This window comes from Vombatus ursinus, unplaced genomic scaffold (genome assembly GCF_900497805.2).
Source record: "Vombatus ursinus unplaced genomic scaffold, bare-nosed wombat genome assembly UNPS02010193.1, whole genome shotgun sequence".
Lineage (NCBI taxonomy): Eukaryota > Metazoa > Chordata > Mammalia > Diprotodontia > Vombatidae > Vombatus > Vombatus ursinus.
Window position 1 is genome coordinate 3,750,532 of NW_020949971.1, and position 23,335 is coordinate 3,773,866.

General features: G+C 54.8%; 1 protein-coding gene across 1 annotated transcript in view; it reads left to right on the plus strand.

Moving 5' to 3' along the window:
- UBXN8 (UBX domain protein 8) overlaps positions 1-21,437 on the plus strand; it is a 23,621-nt gene extending 2,184 nt beyond the window's left edge. Inside the window, 8 exon segments of the mRNA XM_027853700.1 lie at positions 60-125; positions 227-374; positions 2,831-2,952; positions 11,645-11,766; positions 15,274-15,567; positions 17,122-17,163; positions 20,140-20,214; positions 21,114-21,437. Of these exon segments, the coding sequence (XP_027709501.1) occupies positions 60-125; positions 227-374; positions 2,831-2,952; positions 11,645-11,766; positions 15,274-15,567; positions 17,122-17,163; positions 20,140-20,214; positions 21,114-21,287 (1,043 nt within the window). The 3' untranslated portion in view covers positions 21,288-21,437.
- Positions 21,438-23,335: the final 1,898 nt, after the last annotated feature.

Sequence of the window (23,335 nt, forward strand, 5' to 3'; positions counted from 1 at the left end):
GGGGGGGGGTACCGCCCCGGGGTTCTGGCCTCCTCTGGGGGCCGTTACCCTCGGATAAGGGGGCTGGGGACGAGGAAGGAGGCGCTCCGGCTCCTCCGGGGTGGGCGCTTTGCCTCGTCTAGAATGTAAGCCTCTGGAGGGCAGGTGCCTCTTGGTTGTGTCTCTGGCCAGGTCAGGGCTGCACGTGCTCGTGTATCTCTTAGCACTCTATGGAAACCTTCTTCAGCCTCGGATGATTCATCGGCACCGAAGGGCCTGCTGCGCCGGGGCCTGGGCACTGCCAGGGTGGGCATCCCCCTGGGCTGGCCCGAGGCATGTCCGCCCACACGCGGTGACCACAGCCGCCCTCACCACGGAGCTGTGGGCTCCCTGAGGTCCGTGGCAGTGGGGCACGAGGGTTTTATTCCTTTGCAGACTCGCACACACGGCTGTATGGTTTGCCCCAGGTCACACTGTTGTGGTCTGACAGGTTGAGACCCCTCAAAGACTGGAGTACAGGACGGGGTCATCTGGAATGAATTCACAGACTCAAGCGTTCTTTAAGTCAAGGTGGCAAAGGTTTATTGTTACGCTTTTCAGCCAGCAACGATACTTAAGGAACCTGGGAGAGACTGAGGATGGAGCTGGGGTTTAGATAGAAAAGGGCATGGGAAAGGAATGCCAGGGACACTGATTGGGCAATCTAAAGGTCCAGGTGTCTTTGGGAGCGCCAAAGATGGCGAAGGGTTAGGGTTGGGAAGGTGGATGGGAAGGTGCAGGGAGTATACCAGACAGGGAGGGAGATGTCAGAGGTATGGATCTGTGGAGTCTGGCAGGAGGAAGAGTCCTTGGGCCAGCCAGGAATTGGGAGGCTTCCAGAGACATGATCTAAGGGCTGGGGCCTGAGCAGCCCAGCACTCCGTCCCCCAGCTTTGTGTAGCCGCACCAGGGAGCGAGATGAGGGTCGTGCTGGGGCCCACCCGTGAGTGACTGCTAAGCACAGTGTCCTGGGCTGGGGAGTGATGGTCAGAGACGGTGTTTCTGAAGCTAGGGAGAACTTGGGGTCCAAGCACAAGCACCCCATCAACACCTGACTGGAGGGACTCCTGACCCCCGATCCCAGGGCACCGTGTTGGTTCTCGCCGGCGTCCTGGGGCCCTTCCTTCGGCTCTCTGGCACCCCGCTTGCTCAGACCGCCGGGCTGGGGACACCGAGGGCCCCGTGTCCATTGTGTCCCAAAGGGACATCGCATGGACGTCACCACGGCGATATGGGAGGTCATGTATGAAGGTCCTACTGTGTGCAGGGCCCCGTGGCATTGGCTGGGCACTAGAGGCGGCACCCGGAGTCTGGGGACCAGAACCTGAGCATGATGGGGTGCAATGGGAAGGTAACCTGGCCCCAAGGGGTCTTTGGAGCCAGGCCGCGGAGGGCTAGAAAGTCTAGCCTAGGGCAGCTTATCCTAGACCCAGAGCCGCCCTTGGGGGAGGGGGCGGCAGTCTGCTTGGGGACGCGGAAGGGATTGGCCGCTCAAGCCCAGGAGACGAGCCCCACCCCCTCTCCCCGTCCTCGCGCCTCTCCCGCTCCGGACGCTACCATAGCCTAAGTTTGCTGGGGGTCATTGAAAGCTTTTCGGAGATTAAAACTCTTTATAAGGCAACATAGCCCCAAAGCATAAATGCCAAACCCACTTCCAGACTAACGTCATCGCGGCTTTCAGATTCGTTATCGTCAGACGCCTCCTCTGCGGGGGTTCCCCCCCTTTCTCCGGATGGTAGCAACCCGAGGCAGTGGGCGGGGCGGAGGCGGGGAGGGGGCGGAGCCGCGCTTGCGCTCTGGGCCTTGCCCCTGCTCAGCCTGCAGCTACGGAGCCCGGGCTTCAACCCAGGCGAGGCCCCCACCTTTCTCCTTGGGCGTCCCTCCGCCTTTTCCCTTCCTGCCCCTGGGCTTCCGCAGGCCGTCCTCGTGGGGACTACGGTTCCCAGCATGCTGCAGGCCCGCTCGCGCGGCAAGGCATGCTGGGAAGGGGGCGGAGTCACTCTTGGTGATTGCCCCCCTCCCCGTGTGGCTCTGCTGGCCCTGCGTCAGTTCGTGTCGATTTCTCCTGCTTCTCTGCACTCATCGCAGCCGTCGCGTCTTTGGGCGTCCATGACATCCACGCGCCCCCGTTGGTTTAACCATTCCCCGCTTGGTGGGTGTCTACGTTGTTTACGGCCCTTTGCTGTCTGTAACAGCACACGGGTTTTGGGGACTTTGTTCCTGGCGGTGATGGGAGTCCTTGGTTCCAAGGGTATAGACTTGCATCATTCCGAAATGTCTTCCACAATGGTGGTACCTCTCACAGCTCCACCAACAATGTATCAGTGTGCATGTCCTTTCGCAGCCCCTCCAACGTGGACTGTTGCCATCTAGTTTGTCATCTTTGAGAGCGTGAGGTGAAACCCCAGGGTTGTTTCAATTTGCATTTCTCTTGTTAATACAGTGATTTGGATAATTTCTTCACATGGTTTCCCAGTAACACGTTAATCTTGTGGGGGCTGCACTCACCACAAGTTTGCCACCTGTGGTCTAGACCAGGGGCTTTTCACCCTTTTGGGGCCCTGGAACCCCTCACCAGACATGACTCAAGCAGGTTTAAGACTGCTGCCTCTAGCTGCCCTCCATGAGCTCTCATTCCTTCCACAGCCAGACACCCCTTGTCTGCTCCATCTGATCACTCCACCCTTGTGTCCTGCCTCTTTCGGTCTGCCTGTGACCTTGCCAATCAGCAGGGACGGCCTTTCCCCAGGGCATCTCAGTGGCCAGATCCTGTGGCCTCTGCTCTGTTCTCATCCTTTTCTTTTCTCTTCAGGATGGAAGGATATCTTTTTGCTGGGTGGCCGGGGTTTGCTGTTTCTGACTGTCCTGACTCTAGTTATTTTGATGACCTTCCCGTGGCTTCCATCTCAAGCTCCATCCAAAGCTGTTTGACAGGTAAGCTAATGCCCCGTGAGAATTCATTTGGGTTTCCAATTCCCCATCTTGTCCCCGTAGGTCCAGGCAGCATTTCTTTATCTTAAGGGATGTGTGGGTGGGACCATATTATCCCTCCCCATTCTAACTTTGGGGATGCCACGCCTCACGCTGCCGTGATGTTACAAGTGTGGCCGGTCAAAGCTGGGAGCCGTGCAGGGCCCACTGTGGGTGTCAGCACGTTGTGAGGGGGCCGGCTTCATACATCCCACAGGATGCTAAGAAGGGTGTGGTGAAAGGTTAGGAAGACAAAGGTGGGGCAGGGCTCAGCTTGTGCTTCCTCACTGTTGCCTGTGAAGGGCAAGGAATGCAGAAGAGGAAATAAGCAGTGTTTAAGGGAATTTGGACTTCTGGACCCGGCCTAAAATGCAGGGATGACCAGCTCCTGGTCACGGAGAGAAGGTACCACAGGTCAGTCTCATGAGAAGGGCTTAAACCATAAAGGAGCTAGGTGTTGTAGGGAGTCATTAGGATGAAGGGGGTGGAGAGAAGTCAGCAAACATTGATTCAGCACCTGCTGTGTGCCAGACACTGGGCTGAGTGCTGGAAAGACAACGAATAGCACCCCCCTCCGCGCCCCCACCACCTTAACAGAAACAAGGAAGGAGAGTGGTCATAACAGCCAGACGTCCACTGGACACCGAGACCAAAATGTACTGACCGAGAGCCAGACCCCGACCTCAAGTGTTCGGGCAGCAAGCGAGGACTAGAGGTCCTAACGCAGAGGGGGCAAGTCCGGCCACATCGGTATCGTGGCGACCACGGGGGCTTGAAATGTGCCTGGACTGTCCTTTGGCCAAAGCAGGAGGCCTGGTCAGCGGCGCTGAATTGTAGGGGAAGAAGGGATGCTGCTCTGGACCCAGAGCAGGGAGCATGAAGAAACAGGAATGATTTCAACCCCGGCAAGGATTGCCCACTCTGTAGACAGAATGGAGAAGTGGACAAGGTCAGGAAACAGGTCATGTGCCTAATTTGGAGACACAGTACGCTTGTGAAGAGAACCTTCAGTTATCCAGATCTCTGCCAGAACACTGTGTGTGTGTGTGTGTGTGTGTCTGTCTGTCTGTCTGTCTGTCTCCCTCCCCACCACCCTGCTCTCTGATGTTACAGTGGGAGGAGGGAGTGGCCAGTCATTTCTTGAGCTGGTGGTAGAGGAGAGCTGGGCATAATCTGCCACGTTCATGTTGAAGATGTCAGAGGGTTTGTTTAGAGGAGCAGGATCCCACGGACTAAAATTCTGTGGGAGAAAGCCAGCCCTACATGGGTGGGGACCACGTTCGTTCATTTTAAATATTTTTAGCAGCAGAGAACAGAGAAGGAGCCTGTCAATTGGGGAATGACAGAACAGATGTGTGCGTTTGTTTTGTTTGATTCCACTTACCGATTCCAAAGAGGGGCCTCTGCTTGGGGGACGGGGAATGGGTGGGGGAGTGGGTGGGTGGTGACAGCAATGCGAAAAAAAGAAGACTGTCACTGAAACATTAAGAAGAAGGACAGAGATCTGAATGTAGACGGAAGCGGGCTGTGTGCTCTTCTTTTCCATTGTGGTTTTCTGGTTCCTCCCATCAGTTCTAATTGTTCTTTACAACATGACTAAAGGGAAAACATGCTGGATAGGAATGAAGAAGTAGAGTCTGTATCAGATTGTACTCGAATCTTAGGGAAGTGAATGTGGAAAACTAAAAATAAATAATGATTAAAAACAAATACAAGACTTGTATGGTCTGATGCTGAGGGAAGTGAGCAGAACCAGGAGAACGTTGTACACAGTGACAGCCACGTTGTGTGATGACTGACTTTGGCAGACTCAGCCCTTCTCAGCAATGCCAGGATCTGAGACCTCTCCAAAGGCCTCGTGATGGAAGATGCTGTCCATATCCAGAGAAAGAACTATGCAGTTTGAATGCAGATCAAAGCATACCATTTGCTATTTTCTTTTCTTCTGTTGTGTTTTGTTTCCTCTTCCTGGTGGTTCCTCCTATTGGTTCTAATTCTTACTTACAACATCACTAATGTGAAAATATGTTTAATAGGAATATATATGTATAGCCTATATCAGATTGTGCGCCATCTTGGGGAGGGAGGTGGGGAGAGAAGGGGGGAAAAATTTAAAACTCAAAAGCTTATGGAAGTGATTGCTGATAATTCAAAATAAATTAATAAAACAAAAAAAACAAATACACACACAGAAGAGAGTAGCAGAGTTCAGAAAGGGACACAGAGAAGCTGGGTGTGTTGGTACCCTTGTTAAATTTAATATGCCCTTAATAGAAATGCAGGAATTCATATTAGCATTCAGCTTTTCTAGAAGGCTTTACAAAGTACTTTACAAATATTATCTCATTTGATCCTCACAACAACCCTGGAAGGGAGGGGCTGTTGTGATCCCCATCTTACAGATGAGGAAACTGAGGCAAAGAGAGGTGAAGTGACTTGCCCAGGGTTGCACTGCTTGTAAGTATTTGAGGTAGGATTTGAACTTAGCTCTTTCAGATTCCAAGCCCTGCCCTCTATAAGTTGTATCATCTGGCTTCCAATCTTTTTTAAAAACCTGTTTTTCTTTGTTGTGTGTATGTTGAAATGTTTGTGAAGGTCAATGTTGAGTTCACAAGAAAAATCAATAACAAGTCCATCCTCGAATGCTGATTAATTGACTGCCTTTCTAAGCTATGTGATTGGCTTAGTTTGAGAAAGGAAATAGAAGACCGAGGCACAGGAAAGTAGCAGATGATGACACACGGCCATGTCCTCATGGTGGCGGGGATGCTGAGGCAGCATGAGCTGAGGGGTCCTTTCGGCTCTGCTGGCAGAAAGAGAGGGCTCAATTTAGGGACACGAGGCAAGAGAGGAGATAGTCAGAGAGCCCCAGGCTGGCCTGGGTGAATTCGAGCCCCCCCTCAGGAATGACATCCCTCACACCTGAATGAGTGGGCAGATCGGATGGAATGGCGGTGCCACTGTCCATGACTTTGGAGAACTCGTGGGAAATGGAGAGGCCAGTACCATGGAGAAGGGACAACGTTGTACCCATTTTTAAAAAAGGGGAGGGAACAAAGTGTGAAAACCATGGGCCACTAAGTTGGCTTTGATTCTTGGGAAACTGGAAAGTGTACCATTCTGCAGAGCTAGTTAAGGCTTCATCAAGACCGCCTCATGCTGGACTGGCTTACTAAGGTAGTGCATGCAAGGAATGCCATAGATAAAGTTGGCTTCGGGTTTGTTTATTTGAATTCGCTCTATTTTGCATTCAAGCACCCAATAAAATTGGCATTTCCATGTAAATAAACCGGAAAAAGAGGACTGTACACATGTGGGTCTCCATCTCTACGGTTTGCTGTTCTCTTCCCGTCAGTCGCTCTCAGGGATCTCTTGCCGGCCTGGGCATCTGGGCGTCTGGGCGTCTGACATTCTTTCTACAAAGCATTCTTTGATGAAGAACGTCATTCTGTTCTGGTGGAAGAGCTGGGGGTGCGGACGGCCCAGATGACGGTAGATGAGGAGCTGGCCCACGGACTAGATCCAGGGCAGTCCTTTACGTTCCGGTGCCAGAATGGTGGCAGGTCTCTGCCAGAGGGCCCCAGGGGTCTGTTCCTGGCTTAAGCATTTTCATCCAGGACTCAAATGGAGGCGCAGATGGCAGATAACCCAAAGCCAGGAAGGAACACCCACCCACTGGACAGCTGAGTTGGGATCCAGTGCTGCAGTGGTTAGAAGAGTGGTCTCCACAGTGGGGCCCCTTGACCAAGCTCCAGGGGTGTGATCAACCCACGGGAAGACGGGAACGCGAGTCTCACACTACCCTCCTCTTCCCTAGAAAGCCACTCCAGCCATTTTCACCCCTTATTCCTTCGTTCTGTTCCTTCCTACTGCTATGCCAATGCCTCACCTGTCAGAGAGAAGACTCGAACCCAGGACCAGGGAATTCCCACTGCACGGCATCCTTCAGGTTGGCCTTGGCAGCCTGCGCTGAGCCTGAGGAGTAGCGCCAAGGCATTCCATTGGCAGCTAACCAGCACCAGCCTGCCCTTGGCCTCAGGGCCCTGCAGAGAGATGCCAAGCACGCCCAGCTTTCAGGAACCAGACTTGCTACTTTTGCTGCCAGTAATAGGTGATTGAGATGTCACCCAGCCATGGAAGGCTGTCGGCACCCAGTGGGGATTCAGAGTTGCACGTGCAGTCTTCTTTTTCTGTTCTGCTGTGGAGATGAAAATACCATTTTTACGTGGTGCGTCGGTTCAGAATAAACTTAGAGACGTTTAAAGAAATAAAATCAAAGTCAACTGAACTCTCCCCCATGCCCCTTAGCTTGGCGAGAGGATGGCATTCCAGTGTGCTCAGTTCCTGGGCTGGTTCCCTGACTTGGGCATCAGATTTCTCCAGTTAGGCAGTGGCCCTCTTAAGCGTAGCTTCTCCCCTTCCCTGAGGCGGTCACGGCCATACTGTCCCACTCACTTTGCAGAGGAACCAGAGAAATAAAGAAAGTGGCTTGCACGGTGTTGCCTCTCACTCGGCCAGCTGGAAGTGGGAACAGAATAGAACTCGGGACGCGTCTCTTCTTCAGCCTTCATCTCATGAGCCAGGCTGTGGCTTCTCTACTGCCCGGTTGTTGTTTTGGAGCTGTGGGTCTGGAGACTCAGGACTGAGGGGAACGGATAGTAGGGTACCAGGCCCCAGAAGGGTTTCCACCTTTTCCTGCCAGGAGGGAAGCCTCCTAGGGAAACCAGACTGGTATGTGAAGGCTGTGAGAGAAGCAGATGGCAGGGGAGCAGGAAGGCCAAGCCTCCCTGTGGCCCAGCTGGGCGGGCCCATCCGGGCGGGCCCCATCGCCCTTCGGTGCTGCAGGGGTCACAGCCACCTTTCTCTTCTGGCCCCCCAGGCTTTCTGGTCTTCTTCTCACTTATTTAGTGTCCCTGGAGATCTTAAAATGTATGCCTAAAAATGTCCTTGACTGTTTGGGGTCATGGCCGCTTGGGCAGCCAGGGTGATGCCCCTGGACCCCTTCTTAGAAGAATGTTATAAATGCATAAAATAAAATTCGTAGGGTCCCAAGGGAAACCAATTACACTGAAATACAATTGATTAGCAGGCATGTATTAAGCACCTGCGAGATGTGCATGGGACAGATTGGAGACGTTCACCCCGGAGGCTCCCGAGATGCTCCTGCAGAAGGTGGGAGACTCGAGCTGAGCCACTGTAGGAAGCCAGGAAGCAGACTGCAGTTCAGGAGCCCCTGGGCAGGACGTACGGCCCAGGCTGGCTGCCCTTTCAGCAGGTGGCGCTACCATCACTTTGGGCTGAGAACAGGACGTATCCTTGGAATTCAGAGGGGGAGAGACGGTGCAGGCCGGCTGCGGCCATCAGGGAAGGCGTCCTGGCGCTGAGTCCTCAGGAGTGAGGAGAAGCGCCCTCTTTTCCTGGTGTTGCTTTCTGTCTCCTTCAGAGGGTCTTCATCCTTGTACCCACCAGAAACATCCCCACTGCTCAGTTCAGCCTTCTCTGCGTCCTTGTGTTCAGACGTCTCATCCGCTCCCAGAGCCCCAGCCGCGACGTCCTCCTCGCCCCTCGATGTCCCAGCCCCACACGGGTGCACCCCTCATCTCCGGCTGCCAGGGCCAGATGCCCTGCCAGCGTGTGCCCCTGCCCACTCCCGTCTGTACAGAGTCAAAGCTGTTGCCCCGTCCCCCAGGGCCGTGTCGGAGCCTTCCCTCCCCTTACCCCTCCTCCAGGCAGGCGTCCAGGGTTCTTGGGGAAGTCTCCCCGCCTTGTTTCTCAGATCCAGCTCTCTTCTCATGGCCTTTATTACCAGCCTCATCACCTCCCGCCTAGACTGGAGAAACTTTGTCCTCACTAGACATGTCTCCCTCCCTGCTCGGTCTGGCGAGTTGCTACTGGGCTCACTTTCCTTACGCACTGTTTTCTTCTTATCCGTCCCCCCTTCCTGAGGAAACTTTGGGGGCTCCGCCGAGGAACAGAGATGTGTCCATCTGACTGCCTCCAGCTAAGGACAGCAGCGTCAGGGTGAGAGAAATGTCTGGAGACCCAGGCCTTGTCCCAGCTTTGACAGCCCTTGTGGGATCTTGAGTAGGTCACTCCAAAATGGCTGCAGTAACAGTTGTGCTACCTGCCTCCCAAGGTTTGTTGTGAGGAAACCTCCAGGCTCCTGAACAGGAGAGGCCTCACAATGTTGATACATACACACGTAGAGCAGCTACTCAGCGCTCGCTGTGTGCCAGGCACCCTCGGCCTCCGGGGGCCGACGTCCCACGGGGCTGCCACGACAGGCAGGTGGGACATGAGGGCACGCAGGGGCAGGGAAGGGGGCTGGAGGCCTGTGTGGGCCCAGCAGGATGAGGGAGGGGGTCACCTGGGGGCACCCCAGGGGCTGCTCCCACTGCCCAGTTTCACCATTCACTGATGATGCGCCCTTGGACGAGTCATCTCTCCTCTCCTGGCCCCAGCTGATTCTTCTGTAACGTGAGAGGGCTGGATGAGGTGCTTGTCAGCTCTCTTGGGTCCCGGCCCACTAGACCCCAGTTAACTGCAGTGGGGTGGTCTGTTTATGTGGGGGCCAGTCCCCAAATGAGGGCTCAGAGGAGGAGGCAGCTCTGTGGGGATCCCAGGCCAGGCCTGTCCACTTACTGTCTTGGGTGGGGGATTTTGGGGCTTTCCTCCAGCCCAGCCTAGGGAAGTCCCCATCTCCACCACACACAGTCTTATAGAAGGGCAGGGCACTCGAGGTCACTGGCCTTATGGTCGGCACAGCTGGGCTCAGACCTGAGAAGCCCTGAACAAGTCGCTAATTCTCCTTGGGCCTCAGTTTCCTCTTCTGTAAAAGAGGGGTTGGATTTGATGACCTTGAGGGTCTCTGCCAGACCCCAGGGCTGGCCTCCCCTCTGCAGTCAGTCAATGGGCACGTGCCTACAATGGTAAGAAGAGTGCACGCTTCTTGAGCAATTTAGGATTTGCAGAGTGCCTTCCCAGCCTCGTCTCCCTTGATCCTCACAACCCCCCCCACCCCCCCACCCCCGGAGGGAGGGAGGGGCTGCTGTGATCCCTGTCTTGCAGATGAAGAAGCTTGGGCAGATAGAAGCAGGTCCCACAGCTAGTAAGTGGCCTCCCTGGCCTTGGGGCAGAGACGCCTCCCCCCTGCACCTGGATCGGGCTGTGTGGAGGCCAGCAGCTCCCTGCACTTTGTTCTGGGGAGGTCTTTTCTGGCCTGCGATTAGGGGGTAAAAAAGCTCTCCTGTGTTTTGTTGTCTTAGTAACTGAAGATGAGAACAAAAGAAGGCAGAAAGTGAGGGAAGAACAGGAGACCCTAATCATCCTGGTGCAGTGTGGGATGCTGCGGCCCAGGAGGGCACCTTGCAGCGGGCTGCTGAGCGCAGGCAGCCCGAGTCAGACTCCCTACCTGGAGACCGAGCTCGGCCGGGGGGCCAGGCGGACGAAAGTGGGCCCTCTGCCAAAGGCAGCCCTCAGCTCAGCCCCTCCCCAGACTGTCTGTGAGGGCAGCCGCTTGATTGGCTTTCCACTGAGCAGCTGAAGGGGCACTCCATGTTTTGGCCACTCACTGAACTTGTTTCTTTGGGGAATGTAGTTTTCATTTTAAAAGAGAAGAGAAAATGGCATGAAGTTGATTTGGCGTCCCTCCTTTGCTCCCACTCATACCGAGTGTCCTCTGTGGGCGAGGCTCCTGCTGAGGCCTCGGCCTTCCCTCCCTTTCCTGGCCTCCAGACCTCACAGCTAGGCCCCGGCCCCTGCTTCCAGGCTCCCTTTCAGGTGCCGTGCTCCCACACTGAAACGTAACTTGCTTGAGTCCAGGCCCGGCCTTCTCTCTGCTGTGTTTGTGTCCCCATCGCGTAGCACTGGGCCTTTTGTATCCTAAGGGCCTGATACTGCTGGTTCTCATCTTCAGGTTGGGGCCCTGTTTGTCCTTGGCCCGAGGGGAGGAGGCGAATGTTTCAAAAATGAACCCCAGGGATACACGTCTGACCACGTCACTCTGCCGTCAGGAGTAGACTAGAAGACAGCGGTGATTCTGCCCTCCTCCCAGCCCATCGAGGTCACTAGCCTGGCCGAGGTCCTGCCCTGAGGTTCACAGACGACTGTCCAGAGCACAAAGGAGGATGTGCAGGGGTCAGCGCAGAAGTCAAATCAAGACTTTTCTTTGAACACGAGGGGCAGGTCAAGTTAGTGGTAGGGAAAAAAGAACAGTGGGAGGGGGCTGGAGTGTGCAGGAAGCCCATGCCTCGTAAGCCTTAACCTTTGTCTGCATGAGGAAGGAGTGGGGGAGACCCTATGGAAGGCCTGTGGATCCAGGGGCACCAGGATAGATTCACCACCCATCGTTGCTTTTTTTTTTCTTTGCTTTTTGGTGAGGCAATCAGGGTTAAGTGACTTGCCCAGGGTCACACAGTTAAGAAGTATCAAGTGTCTGAGGCTGTTATTTTTCATTTTTTCCCCACTTAATAATATTTTATTTTTTCCAATTACATGCAAAGATAGTTTGTAACATTCACTTTTATAAGATATTGATTTAATGTTCCAAATTTTTTTCTCCCTTCTCAAGACAGCATGCAATCTGATATAGGTTATACATGCACAATCATTTTAAACATATTTCCACGTTAGTAACATCGTTGCTTTTTGTGAACAGAGCAGTGCATACCTGAAGAATGTCTGGAAACCTCACAGGAAATGAAGCTGAGAAGACAGGAAGGACGCTTCTATCAAATGACCAGGGAAGCCTGGAAATTACTTGATGGCTACACGCTTGGGGTGAGTGGATGCTCTTCTTGGCATACTTGTGTTCCGCTGTTCCTTGGGTGGTGGCCTGGGAGAATGATGGTTCTCATTCCCAGGGTGCCTAAAGAGTCCGTCTCTTTTGGAGAGACTCCTGCCTCCTGAATGTCCCTGCGTTCTTTCCCGTGGGCAAGGTTTTTGGCTTTTTGAAGTCTGTCTGGTAGTCTTTCTTTTTAGAAGACAATTTAATCCATTTACATTCAAAGTAATAGTGGTAAATTTGGCTTATCATAGTTTGCTACATTGTATTCCTTTAAAACAAAACACAATTTTAATTTCTCTAGTGCTAATTCTAGTCGCAGAATTTTAGAATTGGAAGGGACCTCGATGGCTATGTAATCCAGCCCAAATTCAGAAAAAAAAAAATCCCCATGAACATATCTGACAAGGGGTCATTCCTCCTCCGCTTCCTGGCCACTTTTGTGCAGTGCTGTTGGTGGGAGGCTTTCTTCACCGCCAGTTTGTCTCTCTGTAACTTCTACCCACTGCTCCCTGTTCTTCCCTCCGGGGCTGAAAGGAGTGAGTCCAATCTGTCTTCCCCAAAACGACCTTCAGAGACTTGGACTCAACTGTCATGTCCCGCCCCCCTTTTGAAAAAAATGATTTTTTTTGATTAACAATTCACTTTCTCTTCCCCCCACCCCCACTCCCTGTTGAAAAGGAAAAACAAATCCCTTACGACAGACTTGCATAATTAAGCAAGACAAATCCCCACTTTGGCCCCATCCAAGAGATCTGTCTCCCGCACCCTGAGCATTGCCTCTTGTCATCTATCACTATCAGTCATTCAATCCGCAAACATTTTTTAAGGGAGAGGCAAAAGGCAGTCCCAGGTGCCCTCAGGGAGCTCAGCCTCTCTCACCTTCCTGGAATCACCACGTGGTCATTAAGGTCTTTGGAAGTCTCGACAAGGCTGCTGTGTGAGCTGCTGCCCTCCCTCTACCCCAGCCCTCTCACACAGTCCTTCTCAGGTCTCCCAGCAGCCTGTGCCCCTCAGTTCTCATTTGAGTGAGACTGGTAGTTCTGCATCCGTTTGTCCAGGGCTCAAACCCCAGCAGCCGGGCCTGTCAGTAGAATCCTGCCTGAGCATCCTCGCCCCCTCACACCAAGGGAAGCCAGTACAGCCCCTGTCCGTTTCCTGGGGACCACAGCGCGAGGGGAGGTGGAGGGGCCGCCCAGTAACCACCACCAGCCCTGCCTTGGTTTTTCTTTCTTGGGGGAAACCCACTCCTATCCTGCTCTTCTCTTCCCTTTTTTCTCCCTTTGAATTCCTGTCATTGAGCTCCTCCTGAGCATCTCAGCCTTGGAGGCAGATGGGGCCTGGGAGGCCCTGGAATCCAGCGCCTCACTGGAACCAGTGACTTGCCCAGGCTCGCACAGCCTCTCAGCATCTGAAGCCGCGTTTGAAGCCAGGGGCTGTCTGCTCCCCAGCTGCTGCTCACTTCATCCAGATAACAACATCTCCCCACCCCTCCAGCCGAATTCAGTACTGCCCCTGCTGATCACCTCTGAATCAGGCTTGCATGTGACATCTGGGCACAAAGCCTCAAATGTCTGTGGCTGACCCTCTTCTGTGCTGGGAACTTTGCCCCCTTCCCCTCCGGCCCCCAGGGACTGAGGGGGTTCCCGAGACACAGGCCCACTTGGTGACCTCTCTCCCCTCCGGCTCCCCAGAAGGCCCACTGGTGCCCGCCCATTGGAGGTGGGGCTCTGTGCATAGACTATAAGATCAGGGCGCTAGAGCCAGATGGACCCTCTGGGGTCATCTCGTCCAGGCCCTTCATTTTAAAGATGAGCAAACCTAGGGGTGGGCAGTCGGGGCAGCCGGCTCTGCTCCAAGTGCTGGGGATGCAGATATGAGGAACAACAGAGTCCCTGCCCTCGGGACTTACTGGATGGAGGTGGAAAAGAAAGATGAATTCCAGAGGCTTCTCGAGGCAGACCAGGGGCCTGGGGAGGAGGGAGCTAGGGGTCACATGTCAGCGCAGGGATCTGAGCCCGCGTCCTCTGAATCAGATCCTCTGGGGGCGCCAGGTGGAGGGTCTCTCAGGCGTGGAAGCGTGTGGGCCCCTGGGCTGGGAAAGCAGACCCTCCTCTGCTCCGCTCTCTTTGCAGATCAGCTTTGGCATTCGGCCTAGGCTCTGGCACAGAGGACGGCAGAGGACGTGTGAGGCGTGGGGTGGCACCCAAGCCCACCTTTGTGGTGCGAGATCCTCTCCGCCCCAGGACCATTTTGTTTTAATCTCGTTGTCTCTTTACCTAGTGGCTGTTTGTCCTCTTTGGGGGGAGGCAAGCTGGTAGAAATGATAACTCCGGTGGGCTTCAGGGAGCGGGTGAAAAGGGGGCTCTCCGTTCCTTTCAGCCTGTCGGCGTATCAGAAAGCCATCGGGGCATTAAGAAGGGATCGGTGACCCTCAGGTGGCCCCTGGGTGGGAAGGGGTCTCCTCTGCTGTGGTTCAGGTGATTCCACTGAACGGCTTCGGGTCACTTCTTGCTCTGGCTACTTCTGAAATGGCCTGCGTGAGTCATCGTAGCAGAGGAGTCCAGAATTCAAGGGTGAGAAGGAGCAGGTCTACATGGCACGCTGGAGATCAGTCCCTCCAGTCAGGCTGCCCGGCCAGCAGTCAAATCAATTCCTTGATTGTAAATCACTGTCAGAATTCAAACCTGTTCCTTGGGCCCAGCTGCAGACATAACCTGGCACAGCTCTGCCTGCTGAGTCTGCCCTAAGCCTTTGGGCCCCAATTTAGTTTACTCTGAATCATAGCCCGATGAGCAAAAATGCATGCTGCTTTTCACCAGATGGGTCAGTGACAGGGGGTCTGGAGCCCAGACTCAGCATCCTGGCAGCCTGGTCTAGACTGGCTGAAGGTCTCAGCCCCCTTGGTCTACATCTGGGAATCTGAAGGCCTGGGAAAGGACGGGCCTTCTCCCAGCGAGGCCCCACAGTCAGTGGCAGATTCAGGCTGCTCCCAGGTGCACTCAACCCAGCACCCTGGCCATCCTCTCGCTGGGCTCCTGCCTTACCTGGGGGAGCTTTTGGACTTAAGGTTAGTGGGAGGTGCATCGATAAAAAAGGATTTAACCCTTAAATGAGTGGGCAGCCAGAGGGGAAGAAAGGAACTTCTGCTTTATGGAATAATTCCTGTGCTTTCTGCTCAGCTCCCTAAAAAGAGATTAAAAACAAGCCCTGGAGTCCTTTGTGGTCAGAAGTTCTTTTAAAAGTGGTCAATGAGTTGAGCAGCCAGGAGGTAAACTGGGGAAATCCTCGAGACTTTTGTTTGGAGGTGACAAAGTCTGACCTCAGCTCTGAAGTGCAGGGTGGGCGGCCAGTGACCCCTCCACCCTTCTGAAGTCATCTTTTACGGTCATGAGTGACCTCCTGCAGTGCTGAGAAGGGGGTGGGGGTGGGTTGGAAGGGAGCCCAGGCCTTCAGCTCAGGGCGACCCTCTCCTTGTGCTCAAAGGGTTCCCTCCTTTACAGTTTATGTTAGAGCTCCTTGGACGGGATGGTCGAATAAAAAAGATACTGAGTGCTCACGGAGTGCCCCCGGACCTGGGGACACGCCAGAAAAGGAGGGAGAGCTCCTGTGGAGCCCTCTTCATCAATCTCCGTCTCGCTGACCAGGGCCATGAAGAACCAAGGCTTGCCAATGAAAATGGAGCAGCCGGTGACACCCCAAACGAGAGACGGAAGCTGCCTGAGCACGTGAGCTAACCGACGTGAGCTAACGTGAGCCCCGTTCCAGCCTCTCCCAAGCAGCCCAGAGCAAAGAAGGTAGCATCCTGGGGCTGCTGCCGGGAGCTGCAAGCACTGAGCCCCTTCCTTTGTCAGGCTTAGCAGAAGGCCGCCGTGCCCAAACAGAAATGCCCAGGGAACCTCCGAGGGGAGAGTCCTGGGGCAGCCTCCCTCCCATCACAGGGGAGTCCCCGGACGGCCTCCTGGGGCCAGGACTGGCCAACAGCCCATGTGGACGCTGGGAAGGGCCTGGCAAGGAGACACGTGTCCCCGAGGAGCCCCAGTTAGGGTGGTCTTCAGGCCACCATGCTTGGGGATGGATACCCTGCCTCCTCCTGGGACTCAAGTTGGTTGTCCTCCCTGCAGCCAGGTATCCGCGGCTGGTCAGGGCAGGATCCCAGGGAGGCGGGGCAGAAGCCGTCAGCTTGGACAGAGGAGGGAGATTCTGGCCGAGGAGCAGAGGTAGAGGAAGGCACCGTGGCTAAGGCAGGCACGGCTCCCTGTGGCTGGCCTGATGGCCCCACGATCCGACAGGGAGGCTGTGGTAGCCCGGCGGACCAGGCTTTGCCCAAGCATTCAACACTGACCTAAGTCTTAAGCAGCAGAAATAATTTTGCAATTTAAGTTGATTTATTAGAATCTTACAGATTCACAGAATGTGAAGGATCTCAGGTCACTGAGTCCAACCTGCCTCAGCCCCTCTAGACTGACATGCCAGACCCACGCCGTATTGTATTGACAAAGTGACCCTGCACTGGGAGAGGCCCCATGAGGCCCCAGGGGAGCAGGTACTTAGAACTGGCAAGGGCCTGGCCCAGCTCTCAGGCTGTGCAGGGATCCCCTGCAGCATCCCAGGCCTGTCCGCTCAGTCCCTGACAAGGGCTCAGTCCTGGTTCTCAGTGGCCTCAGTTCTTCCCCCCCGCCCCCCGCCCCAGGCAGGGGTTTGCGTCGGTCCAGAACCCTGCAGCCTCAGCTCCCACCTCTCGCCCTTCCTTGTTAGTGCCTAGGTCCTCACCCCAGTAAAGGAGAGGTCCAGATGATGTAACGTGCGAGGTTTCTTCTTTCTAGCCAGTCAGAAGGCGGCACAGCTTGGTTACTCAAGGTTTCGCTCTGTCATCCTGTTAATCACTATAAAGGACCCCTCAGCCCTTGGGGAGTAAGAGGTCGGGCGTTCAGGGCCACTTTTGGACCTCACAGTCAGCCCCCCTGCACCCCATGGGGGCTGGGCATGAGGCCCAAGGCTTAATTGGCTCCCAGGACTAAGGGCAGGGTGATTGAGATCGTCCTGAGTCTAAAAGCCTGGGCAGGTCCTCCCTGGGGCTGAACCTTGGGGCAGTGCGGGCAGCGGGCGCGGCCACCTCCCCTTGTAAACCCATCACATCTGTGTGTGACTCCCTCATTCCCATGTATTGAACCTGGGGAGTGAGCCGGGGACCAGCCTGGATATGGGAGGCTTTCCCACAACATCGTGGTTCTTTTACCTTGCCTTAGTGATGGCAGCGCGCCTCTGCTCCTGGCCAGTGATTGGGAGGACGGGAGGGGGCTGTTGGACCCCGTTCTCCTCCTTAACATCCTCCTCTCCTCCTTCCTCAGGCCCTCATTTTACCTGAAGAACCTCCAGAGATGGCCCAGGAGGTAAGCTGTGGGTGTGGAGGCCTGGTCTAGGCCTGTGTCAGCCCCAACAGAGCAGCCTTTCTGATCTCGTACACCTGATGCCTGTGTACTTACAAAGCACGGGCACGTGCCGGGTGCTGGGACACACAGAAGCAGGAGTGAAGCAGCAGAGATAATGAGGGTCCTCGAAGCCGGCAGGGAGCCCCTGGCTATGCCAGATGGATGAGGCCACTGGCTCATTCCTTTGTGTATCTGTTAAGCGCTTCTGTGCCAGGCACTGAGTTTAGCGCTAGGGATACAGGAGAGCAAGACAGCCCCTTGCCCTCAGAGAGTTTGCTTTCTTTCTTTTTTGGTGAGGCAGTTGGGGTTAAGTGACTTGCCCAGGGTCACACAGCTAAAAAGTGTCAAGTGTCTGAGGCCAGATTTGAACTCAGGTCCTCCTGACTCCAAGGCCAGAGCTCTATCCACTGCACCACCTAGCTGCCCCAAGAACTTACTTTAGAAAGTTTTCTTTAGAAAAAGAGGGAAACGGGAGCTAGAAAGGGAAGGGCGGGGTGGCCCAGGGGAGAAGGAGGCTGGCCAGAGTGTGGACAGCATGCTTAGTAGCAGCCCCCTTGAGCAAGGCAGTGACATGGTCAGACCTGAACTTTGGGGAAATCAGTGAATGGAGGATGGCCTGGAGTGGGGAGACTCGAGGCAGGAAGACCCCCCAACAGCCACTGCAGTGGTCCAGGCGGGAAGTGATGAGGGTCTGCCCCAGGGTGGGAGCGGCATCAGAGAAGAGACTGGAGGGAATTGACCAGAGATGCTGCAAAGGTGAAATGGATGGGCCTGAGCGCCATCTGGGATTTGGGGGGTGAGAGAGTGAAGAGTGGAGGATGAGGAACTGGGAGGATGGTGGTGCCCTCTCTGGCAATAGGGAAGTGGTGGGGAGTGAGGCTTGGGGGGTGATCTGTGATGCCGATCCTGCGTCATCCACGTCTGCCCGCCTTGGGCAGCTCACTCTGTCCCAGTGAAAACAAAAAGGGCTGGGGATAGAGCCTTCTCCACTTGGTGCCAAGGGATGCTGGGCCAGGGACCAGGGCAGGCATTAGCAGGCCCCCCTTCTGAACCTCCCATGCTCCCCCGGCTCCACTTCGCAGGTCTTCCTCAGTCCTGGGCTCATCTCCCACACTGTTTGGCCCATCCGTGACAAGTCCTGCCATTCAGACCTCCACCTGTCTCCCATCCAGCCTCTCCTCTGCACTCACATAGCCACCAGGCCCAGCCTGGTCCTCTCCCCTTTCCTGTCTATCCTCCAGTTGTAGAAGCCATCTTCCTAAAGCACAGGTCTGCACACACACAGTAACCTCCAGTAGTTTCTTGTTGCCTCTTAGATCAATTAGAAACTCCTGCGTGTCATTCACATCCCTGCACAACCTGACCCTAAAATGCCTTTTTGGCCTTATTAGACCCTCCTCACCAGCCAAATTGACCTTGCCGTTCCTCACTCACAACCCTCCATGCCCACCTCCAAGCATTTGCACTGGCTGTCCCCGTGCCTAGAACACTGTTCCTCCTCACGTCCACCTTCCAGAATCCCTTGTTTCCTTCCAAACTCAGGTGCCATTTGCCACCTGAATGAATGGATGAAGCATTTGTTTAGTGCTTCCTGTGTGCCAAGCCCTGTGCTTGCATCACTGGGGATACAAACCAGTCTGACAGTCCGAGCTCCCCAGGACCTCCCATTCTAATGGAGAGACAACCCGGAGGGGAGGTTTCAGCCCTAAGTCAGAGGGAAGCCCCCCCATTCCCCCTCCTGGAGGGTTAGCGGCTGGTCCCGCCTCCTATTTCCTGTTGTTCTCATGCCCACAGCCCCCAGAGGGCCCTGGCTGGGCTACATCTCCCAGGGGCCGCTTCCCAGGAGGAGGCCTCATGGCTGGGCTGGGGGCCTGCCTGTGCCCGAGGCTCTCGGGGCTGGCTTCTCTGGGCTGTCCCTGACGTGGTGGTCCCGGTGAGGGAGGGCGTGTGACTCACCTGGCCAGTGAAGGTTTCCTCATTCTCCCACCTGCCAAAGCGATATGGGCGGAAGGGCTGTTGCTTTGTGTGTATTTTTATATAGTTGGGGATGTCTGCGTCTCCCCCATCAGCTCCTTGGGGGCAGGGTGCCCGCCCCCTCGTCGGCCCGCGGCTTGCTCACACTGTCCGTATTGGGCACGTGGGCTGGTTCTCTGTCGCCCTGTGGCACGGTGACTGGCACACAGCAAGTGTTTAATAAGCGCTTCCTCACTGCTTTCTCAGCGCCTAGCACGGTACCTGGCACACAATAGGCACTTAGTGAATGCTTGTTTTAGTCCTCCGGTCTAAGGGCAGGAGAGGACCGTGAGCCAGGCGCTGACCTTGAGAAAGGAAGGACAACGACCCTGCCTCCAGTCTCTGGATTGTGTAGAATGAGCCTCAGCAGGAGAGTGGCTGAGCGATGGTGGCAGAGGGAGGGTCCAGAGCAACTGGAGGAGGGGTGTGTGTGTGTGTGTGTGCATGTGTGTGTGTGTGTGTGCGCGCGTGTGTGTGCATGTGCTGGGAGAGGGGAGATGCCTCTGGTGCTAGAAAGGATGGGCAGAGAGTCGGAGCTCAACAGGACGCGGAGATGAGGCCAGGGAAGAAGGGGGCTGTGTGTGAAGGCGTGCCCCTGCCTGCCGCACAAGCCCGTCTCATTAGCTTTGGTCCAGCAGGCATTTAGTAGAGCACAGCCAGAGGCTGGAGATACAGAGGCAGAAATAACGCCTCCTCTGCACTCAGGGAGCTTTCGCCCTCCTGGGGGGAGGAGGAGGACACGGGCTGCACAGTGACCTACATACAAACTCTGCTCCACCTGATTTCTCGGGGTGTGCGCCCTGGTCAGGGAGAGCACTCCAGGCCTGGCGCTGGGCTGCGCAGAAAGGGCCCCACGGCCAGCTGGCTGGGATGGAGAGAAAGGCTCGTGAAGGTGCAGTGAGTGACCCATCCTCCTCGTCCCAGGTGGTTACGGTTGCTCTCCGCTGTCCCGATGGACGAGTGCTCAGACGGAGGTTTTACAAGACGTGCAGCTCACAGGTGAGTCAAACCAGGCTTTTTAGAGAGGAGATTTTGTCACCGTGGGTGAGAGCAGGTGAGGACACAGGCCCGGCACACATACTGTTTGCTGCCTCAAGCTTGGGGCACCCTGGCCACCTCCCACCCCCTCACTAACATTTGTAAGACAGGCAGCTACAAAGCGCTTTCTAGAGATTATTTTGTGAAATGAGCACAAGCAACATTGTTACTTGCATTTTAAAGACAAGGAAACTGAGTCACAGAGAAGTTAAGTGACTTGTCTGTGGTTATTGCCGTTAATTGTCAGAGGTGGGATGGAATCGTTACTTCTGCCCTCCCTGTTATGTGATCTCTCCGTCATCACTTGGCCTTAAAGTCTTTTAATCCCCCATGAGCCCTCGTGGCTGGGCCAGGCCTCATTTCTAACTCATCCCAAAGGGGCTTTCATAACTGTCCAGCAGTATCAGGGACCGTTGGACCCCGTATCAGCCCAAGATTAAAAACCATTCTGGTTTCTTTGTTCTCAGCATATGTGGTGGCTTACAGGACAGATCCGAGGGCAGAAAGAAGACCTGGGTTTTAGCCCTTTTGCTTGCTCCTCTGTAAAATGAGGGGTGGGACGATTGCCCTTAAGCAGTCAGTCTGGTGAAGCAGCCCAGGGATCCCTTCTCAGATTGATGGTGGTTACCTTTAGACGATGAAATACTCAGGGTTACAAAGAAAAGTTCCCCAGGTGGAGGCCCTAGCCCAGACTCTCTCAGTTGGCTTCCGGCTCATGCCATCTAGGATTTCCGGGATTTCCCTCTCCGGAAGGTGATGACTTCTGTCTGTGCTCAGGACTCAGCAGCACAACAGCTAACAAGTCCCAGGGACCAGAGGGTTGCATGAATATGGTGGTCACCAGTCTCTTTGTCTTGTAGGTGTCGTTGGACTGGATGATGAAAGTGGGCTATCACAGGTCCATTTATACCCTCTCCACTTCCTATCCCAGAAGACCTTTGAAAGTGGGAGAAGACCAGACATTAGAAGACACTGGTCTCACTATGGACACTGTGCTGAACGTGGAGGAGAAAGAGCCCTCCCCCTCACTGTGAGGCTTGTGGGACCAATCACGAGGGATACGCACGCACTGGCTGTGAGTGGCACGAGGGTTTCGTGTGACAATCAAGCTAAACGGCAAATGGGCCTTCTGCAGGCAAACACTGACCTACCTTGGTAATAAATGGATATGCTGGCAGAGTGAATGAGTCACTGCCTCCCACGGTCATTCAGGGGACAAAATCCACCTCCCAGGAATGGTTGTGACCTCACCTTGTTGGAACGCACCGCTCCTTGGGTGGTCAGCTTGTGTTGAGCTTGAAGGGAGTGGCCCACACCGGGGGTGGTTCAGCCACTGCAGACTTGGCGTCTCCATGGGACCTACCTCGTCGTCCTCACCAGGTTAGGTGCCTACGCTGTCTAGGCCAAGGCCTGTGCTCACTGTGGGGATCAGAGAGAGACACACACACAAGCCCTCCAGGGGCTCAAACTAAATGAGGAAGACCACATGAAACAACTACATGCAAGATTATTTATAGGTAAGGCAGGGACTGTGCCAGGGCTGGGGAAAGGCCTCCTGCAGAAGGCGGGGTTTGGGCCACCTGTTTGGTTTCCCTTCCTGGAGGGGAACCCAAACGCATGAAACAGTGCCATCTTTGCCATCCCGTGGGGCCTTCTGCCCCCTTGACGTGGGTGGGAATGCAGCATCCTCTGTACAGCCTTCCTTTCCCTTAGGAGAGCTCGTTAAGGCATCGTGCAGGGATTGGGGCGGGGGCGGGGGGGAGGCCCACTGTGTCCAAGGCAGCTGTCATTATCAGGGAGTATTTCTATGTTAGAGTGGGCTCATTTCAAGCCACTGGTCCTATTTCAGTCCCCAGTGGGGGGGCCAAATGAAGACCGTCCAGTTGGGGTGCGGCTGATAAGCTGGAGGGCATTCTGAAGGCCGCTCTGGGATGGAGACTGGTGGAGCCGGGGATGGTCAGCCTGTAGAAGGGAAGACGGGATGGAGTGGGGGCAGGATACGACAGCCACATTGGGATCCCTGAAGGGCTTTCATGAGGAGGAATCCGGGGCGGATATAGGCTCTGTGTTAGGAAAAGCTTAATGGTGAGAGCTGACCCAGAGTGCAGTGGGCTGCCTGGAGGGGTGGTGAGCTCCCTGTCACAGGAGGCCCAACCAAGGCTGGGCATGTCAGGAAGGTTGTGGAGGGCATTCTCTTGGGGACACGGGGCTGGACTCTAGAATTTGTCTTGACGGCCAGTCCTTGGGTACTTACTTTATACTTTTCCAATCTGTAAGTTCTGATTGATTGTTTCTCATGGCATCTCATAGATCCTTCCCCCTTGCCCTCCCCTGGAATGAGCCGCGAGGAGCTCCCTCCGCCAAGGCGCAGGTGGGGGCGGCCTTTCATCCCGCCTCTTCAGAGCCCTGCTGGGTGTTTATGACTCTGGCATTGACGACGTCGTCACCATCTTTGTGCTCACCGGTTTCTTGGCTCTGCTGGCTTCCTCTGCCTCAGTTCAGGCGGATCTTCCCGCGCGTCTCGGCACTCATCACATCGTTTCTTACAGCACTGTAATACTGTTAGGTCCACGCACCACGGTTTGCTTAGCCATTCCCTGATGACTGCTGGGCGTCTACATTGTTACCTGTTCTTAGCCATTCTTAGAATACCTTCTTATCAGCTAGGTGGCTCAGTGGATAGAGGTCATGCCTAGAGTCAAATCCGGGCTCAGACTCTTCCTAGCTGTGTCACCCTGGTCAGTCATTAACCCTTCTGCCTCAGTTTCCTCATCTGTAAAATGGGAATAATAGGGGCAGCACTCACTTCCCACGGAGGTTGTGAGGATGAAATGAGACATTTATAAAGGGTTTTGCAAACCTTACAGCACTGTGAGTAAAAGCACTGTATAAATGTTACATAAAGTATCTTCCGTTGGTCAGTAAAGATTTATTAAGTGCTTACTCTGTGCCAGGAAGTGCACTGAGCACTGGGGATACAAACGTGGAAGAGCCAGAGCCTGCCCTGCAGGCTCTCACGGTCCACTGGGGGACACAACACACACAAGGCAGAAGAGAGCTGGAAACGGGTGGAGGGGGAGTG